Source organism: Chrysochloris asiatica, unplaced genomic scaffold (assembly GCF_000296735.1).
Source record: "Chrysochloris asiatica unplaced genomic scaffold, ChrAsi1.0 scaffold00150, whole genome shotgun sequence".
Taxonomy (NCBI): Eukaryota; Metazoa; Chordata; class Mammalia; order Afrosoricida; family Chrysochloridae; genus Chrysochloris; species Chrysochloris asiatica.
Genome location: NW_006408668.1, coordinates 8,272,624 through 8,279,713, shown reverse-complemented (window position 1 = coordinate 8,279,713; position 7,090 = coordinate 8,272,624). Strand labels below are relative to the sequence as shown.

The 7,090-nt window shown below is 40.2% G+C and overlaps 1 protein-coding gene across 1 annotated transcript in view; it reads left to right on the top strand.

Annotated features, from left to right (window-relative positions):
• Nucleotides 1-7,090, top strand: part of VWA3B (von Willebrand factor A domain containing 3B) — a gene marked incomplete at its 5' end in the record, with an annotated part of 314,866 nt that overhangs the window by 167,613 nt on the left and 140,163 nt on the right. Inside the window, 2 exons of the mRNA XM_006870778.1 lie at nt 4,547-4,677; nt 5,364-5,518. Of these exons, the coding sequence (XP_006870840.1) occupies nt 4,547-4,677; nt 5,364-5,518 (286 nt within the window). The remainder of the gene's footprint in view (nt 1-4,546; nt 4,678-5,363; nt 5,519-7,090) is intronic.

Here is a 7,090-nt window from a genome sequence, read left to right as displayed (position 1 = left end):
AGAAAACTTGTAAGCCCGTCTTCAGCCTATAACTGATTGGAATACCTAAAAGGGGTTCTAGAACTTGCCCAGTGAAATAGGCCTTTGCAAAACCTTTGCAGTGTATAGGGTCTTAGGTGGAATCCTGAGTCCCATCCAGAACCTTATGAGGTGAGACATTCCCACTAGCAAGGACAAGCAGATCAGCCTGGAACAGTTAGAGCAACAGAAGATACATCTTCAAAGAAAGATCATCAGGAAAAAACCAAAACAAAAATGTCAGCATGACTGGCTATTACAAGAATAAGCAAGCTGTTCACCAGGAAGCCATCAAGGCAAGCATCAGGACAAAGTCCCCTCTAAGACTGAAACTCATAGGGAACACGTGAATAGGCATGTAAACTTGTTGGTGACCACATTGGTCTACTGGTGAGTGGAAGAGGTGGAAAGGTAGCAATGAAGAAATGGGCTGAGTTCAGCCACAGTCTGTTGACTCCTGTTGACCTGGAAATGAGAGAGATAAGAGGAAGGGCTGATTACTCCAAAATGTGGTGAGACCTGGGGACACTTGAGCCCATAGAGGGCTAGAGCTGAGAGTGAAGCATCCAGCTGATATGAAGTGAGGGGAGATGCATAAGAACATCCAAATTTGAAGACAGTACCCATTTTACCTAGCCTCGATGGATTGATAATGAGAACTCAACTAGAGGAAGATTACAACAAAAACATTTTTTTTTAAATATAGGAAATGAGGGTAAATTGTTACAATTTGATGGACCTGCCCTATGCTCATGCTATCCCTTCTGTACACAGGGTAGATAGGGACAAGCAACTTAGACATTGGCTACCTAAAATGAGGGGGCAATAAAGGCATGGAGTGACTGGCTTACAAGGTTTCAAGAGGGAGTTTAGTTTAAGAGTGTGTGGGGGGAGAAGGAGTCCCTGCTGAATAGTTTTCATCTTATCTAGATGGGTCTGGTGGAAAGAGATGGGGATAAAATTTGTATGATTCAATAGTGAATAATTGTTACCATGACTAATTGCGACTGTCACAATTGTAAAGGTAGAAGTTTTATAATAAAAACAGGGGAGCAGTTAGTCTTACAGTCCAGAAACAGAGGACCCTAGGACCATCAAGGAAGAAGAGCACAAACAGAATGTGGGACCTTATCCAGAGAAGTAGCAATGCCAGAGAAGGAGGCAGAGATGGGGTCATGGAGAGGGGGAGTGGCTGAGGACTCTATATTCATGGGAAGACAGGGACTAAGAGCTGGTGGCCAGGAGGCAGACTTGCAGAATGTGCCCTTTGGAGAGGTGTAAATTATTTCATATGCCTGAGTGTGTGTTTGTTTCATTGTTTTTCTAAGCTTAAGTGAATAGAGAGACATTCTGTTAACTGATGGTACATGGAGAGGATTATAATCATTATAATGAAACAAGGTGTATGGTTTGTTGAATGTAAAACTTGTCATCTGCACTGTCAACTTTTACTCAATCCACAATAAAAACCTTAAAAAAAAACAACAGTGACAATACCAAGTGCTAGTAAAAATGCAGAGAAACTAGATCAATTATACATTTCTGGTTGAAATGTAAAAGGACACAGTTTCTCTGGAAAACAGTGTGGTGTTTTCTCATAAATCCAGACATTTAACTAATCATATGACCCAGTACTTGCTCTCTTGGAATTTATCTCAGAAAATACAAATTTATGTTCACATAAAAACCTGTGCACAAATGTTATAGCTGTTTTATTTGTAATAACAAACCTAGAAATAATTGACGTGTCATTCAACAGGTTACTGGCTAATCCAGCTAGTATCCATGCCACTCAGCACTAAAGAGGAACAAACTATTGATATGTGTAGCAACTGCGGTGAATCCTCAGTAAATTATGTTGAGTGGAAAAAGTCAAGCCAAAGGGTTATAATGTGTGTGATTCCTTTTATATAACATTTTTGAAATGACAAAATTTTAGAAATGGATAACAGATTAGTGATTGCTATGGAAGTTTAAGTCCTGGTGTGGTGCTATAGGATAATCACCCGACTACAACATCAGTTTGAATTATAAGATCGAGGTTCAAACCCACCAGCCACTCCTTAGAAACCCTATGCAGGGTCGTTTTGAGTCAGAACTGACTCGACAGCACTTAACAACAACAACAACATAGTAGAAATTAGGAAGATGGAAGTGGTATTATAAAAGACCAATATGAGGGATCTTTGTGATAGAACTGTTCTATATTTTGACTGTGGGGACAGATATATGAGCCTATGTTGTTGTTGTTAAGTGCCATCAAGTTGGTTCTGACTCATAGTAACTCTGTATAGGATTTCCGAGGAATGGCTGGTAGGTTTGAACTGCAGACCTTGTGGTTAGCAGTCCAGTGCTGATCCTACAGCACCGCACCAGGACTCCGTGTGTATGTGTGTGTGTGTGTGTCATATGGTGATGGTGGGTGTCGTGTGCCACCAAGTCAGTTCAAACTCATAGCAACCCTATATAGGGTTTCCAAGGCTGTAAATCTTTTTGGGAACAGAAGCCTTATATTTTTTCCCATGGAGCAACTGGTAGATTCAAACTACAGACCTTTTGGTTAGTAGTTCAGCTCATAATCCACTATACGGCCAGGGCTCCATATATATATGTGTGTGTGTTTATATATTCAGACTCTTGGTGTAGCACTGTAGGAGAAGTACAGGACTGTGAACCACAAGGTTGGTGATTCAAACCCACCAGCTTCTCCTCAGAAACCCTATACAAAGTCATTATGAGTTGGAACCGATTCAGTGGTACTCAATAATAACAATATATACATGTTCATAAGGAGCTCTGGTAGCGTAGTGGTTATGAATTGGGCTGTGAACTTCAAGGTCAGCAGTTCGAAACTTTCAGCTGTTCCGCGGGAGAAAGATGAGGCGTTCGGCTCCTGTAAAGATTTACAGCCTAGGAAACCCTGGACAGAGTCGCTATGAGTCGAAACTGACTCCACGGCACATATCAACAACAACATACATGTATATATATATCCTGGTGTGGCGCTGTGGGTTGATACACCAGACTGCAAAGCCATTTGAACTGTAAGATCGGTGGTTCAAGCTCACCAGCTGCTCCTTGGAAACCCTATACAGGGTCACTATGTGTCGGAACCAACTCGATAGCACTTAACAACAACAACACAGGTAGTGTAGTAGTTACGAATCGGGCTGTGAACCTTAAGGTCAACAGTTCAAAACTACCAGCTGTTCCATGGGAGAAAGATGAGGCTTTCTACTCCCATAAAATTTACAGCCTTGGAAACCCTGTACAGGATCACTATGAGTTGGAACTGATTCCACAGCACATTACAACGACAATATATATATTGCTGTTAAGTGCCATCGAGTAGATTCTGTCTCATAGTGACCCTGTAAGGTATCAAATGTCCATCAACAGTGATGGATAGTTATACAATAGATTATAACTCAGCAATAAAATGAATGTAATATTGATCCAAATAATTATTTGAGAGAAGAAAACTAGGCAAACAATAGTATATATCAAATGTTTAGTGCCATTGAGTCAACTTCAACTCATAGTGATGCTGTATAGGGTTTCTGAGGCTTTAAATCTTCATGGGAGCAGAAAGCCTCATCTTTCTCCTGTGGAACGACTGGCAGGCTCAAATTACAGTCTTTGTAGTTCTCAGTCCAGTGCCTATCATGTGGAGCCACTGTGTGTATACATATATATGTGTGTATGTGTGGCATTGTGGGTTAATGCACTGAACTGCAAGGTTGATTTGAACCATAAGGCTGGGAGTTCAAGCTCACCAGATGTTCCTTGGAAACCCTATACACAAGGTTACTATGGGTAGGAACCAACTCAATTTTATGATATTATGATATTATGATAACTATATACAACAACACCAATTTGTGTGTGTGTAGTTATCATAATATAATATATAGATACACACACATACATATGCATGCACTGTAGTCCTGACGTGGCACTGTAGGATAAGCACTGGCCTACTAACCACAAGTTTGGTGGTTCAAACTAGTCACTCCTCAGAAACCCTATATGCTCTGAGTCAAAACCAACTTTATGACACTTAACAACAGTGGTTATAAAATTGTATACAACTAATTACACACACTACTATAAGTATAATTGGGGAAATATGAGTAAGATCAGTGGATTTTATTAATGTCCATATCTTGATATTATTATTATTTACGATACTGTATTATTGTTGCTTTACAAGAGGTTACTATTGGGCAAACTGGATATTTCTCTGTACTTTTTATAATGCATGTGAACCTATAGTTATCTGAAAATAAGTTTAATTTTTAAAAAGATAAATTTCTGGCAAATCAAATGGTATACTTTACATGCCTTCAATCTACTGCATATGCTTCCATAAAGCTATTTAAAGTTGTAATGCTATAAGAGGTCAATGGATTCTTTAGGGTTTTCTTCTCCTGATACAATGGACTAGAAAGAGAATTTGAAATTTGAACTTACTCATGACTTACATCATGAGCAGTCTTACTCATGGGTTCATTTCTCATATGGGCAGAATGAAGATCTGACTCTTTTAGTGAAGGAAATGGAGCAGGGGAGACGTGACCTGGAGAAGGTGCAAGACCTTTATTCTGAGTCCTTGATCATGGACTGGTGGTACAATGGAGAAAAGGAAGGCGACAAGAAGTGAGTCTGCTCTCCTGCCTCTCTTCTCTTCATCACTGGAGGTCCTCTCAGATGCTCTGCTCACTCTCCTAGAGTCTCTGTGGGATTTATTTTAGTGGAAAGAATTACATGGTGAAGTTAGGATTTTTCAAGCAGAGAATTCATAATGTAGTAATTCAGTAATGATGGGCTCAAGGAGACCACATGTTCAAATTTATATGTGAGTTCTGAGCACCTCGCAGCACACCTGAGAACACTTTCCAATTTTGTCTCCACCCAAGGTGGACAGGCCCCACAGGCCACAGACAGTGAGTGACAGGGGTGCTGGGTAGTGGAAGAACACTTGACTTAGGCATCAGGAGAGCTATGCTATGGACTTTACTCTGTGTAGCGTTGGTGAATTTCATTACTTGTCTACAGTCCTCTCCATTTCTGTGGGTCTCAGTTTCTCATCTTTAAAATGGCAGCTGTGATGTAAGGGTTGGAGTAGATTATTTCTAAGATCTTTCCCTGCCCTGCTGTTGTCAGTTACCACCAGTCCATTATGACTCTAGGGGACCCCATGTGTGCAGAGTAGAACTTCTCCATAGGATTGTCAAGACTATGATCTTTTAGAAGCCTGTTTTCCAAGATGCTTCTGGGTGGGTTGAACCTCCAGTCTTTTTGATTAATAATCTTTCTTTATCCACTTTTTATTTAAATTAAAGCAAGCACCAAAAGGAAATCTGTTCGATGGTTTCAACAACATGTACAAAACCTCAACCTGAAGTTGAATCAACTGAAACATTATCCCCATCTGTATCAAAAGCACAGTGGGGCCTTCCAAATCAAATGATTCAGAAAAAGAAGGTCCTCCATGCAGGTACCATTGAACATAATGACTTAAATCTAATCAACAGTTTTCTTTCAATGTGAAAGGTAGAATAAAACTAAGCCCACATAGTACAGGCAGTTGCTAGGTTATCAGTGTTTGACTTACGTATAACCGGTAGTTGCAGATCAACCCCATAAAGCCTAATAAATATTCAAGGTACATATTTCTTGTTACTACTGCACTTTATGTTTAAGATGTTTTAGTGTCTCTAGAAGTATTTCTTTAATATTTTTTAGGCATTGAAAGGTTCACTTTATATTGTATACTAAGACAAATAGTTCACTACTTGATGTGAATTATACAAACAGTACCTAACTCTTCTCACCTATGTACAATTTCAACTTAAAGACATATTTAGAAATTGAATTTAGTTCATAATCCAGGAACTGCCTGTATTATATAAGAAACCCTAAACCAATGTTGCTGCTTTTTTTATTGGAATTTTTATTGAGATAATTTTACAGCCACATGCAGTTGTCAGAAATAATATAGGCAGAGGTATGTATGCCTCAGAATCATGATGGACAGAACACGTTTACAGTTTAGTGTGTTTTCTGTTATCAAATTTGAAAACTGAACAAGCAGGTGAAATTTATCAAAGACTTGGGTGACTATGTAACCAGCTTGCACAAGATGGGGGGCCCTGGATTCTGGCCTGGCGGAGTATCTCTTTGACAAGCACACCCTGGGCGACAACGATGGAGAGAGCTGAGCTTTAGCCTGACTTCCTGTGGGCCAGCAAGGCAGCCACATGAATGTTTGCTTTACCTTTCCTTTTTCTACAAAATGTACCAAAACCTTCTACTTAGTCCTTTCATTTGTACCAACCAATCCTTCAGATAAAGTAAGTTGATACCCTTAAAAAAAAAAAAAAGACAAAGAAAACTAACCAACATGTCTTGTAACAGTTAAGTGCCATCAAGTTGGTTCCAACTCATTGCTGTTGTTAAGTGCCATCTAGTCGATTCCAACCCATAGCAACCCTGTATTGGGTTTCCAAGGAGTGGCTGGTGAGCTTGATCTGCCGACCTTGCAGTTCAAACCAACCTTGCAGTCTAGCACATTAACCCACAGCGCCACACTAGGAGATCCAAAATTTTTGAGGGAGCAGAAAGCCTTACCTTTCTCCCAGGGAGCAGGCTGACAGGCTTGAACTGTTGACCTTATGCTTCACAGTCTGGTGCCTAGCATATGGAGCTACCGCACAGTCCAGCACATGAACCTGCAGCGCCACACCAGGAGTTGGCACAGGCTTAATATCTGAACCACACAGATTAAATGTATTTGCTAAGTGTTCAGTTTCTCTTTGAAAGAGTCCAACCAACCCAAACTACACCCATTGACTTTGGGTCCATTGCAAACCACAGCAGTCCCAAAGTACAGAGTCCCATGGATTTTCCAAGACTGTAATCTTTATGGGAGTAGAGTGCCACATCACAGTAACTGGTGGGTTCGAACTACCAACCAGTTGGTTAAGAGCCAAATGTTTCATCATTGTGCTACCAGAGCTCTTTACAGGACACAGCTGAGGGTAGAAAATACTATTAGAAAATCGTCTAG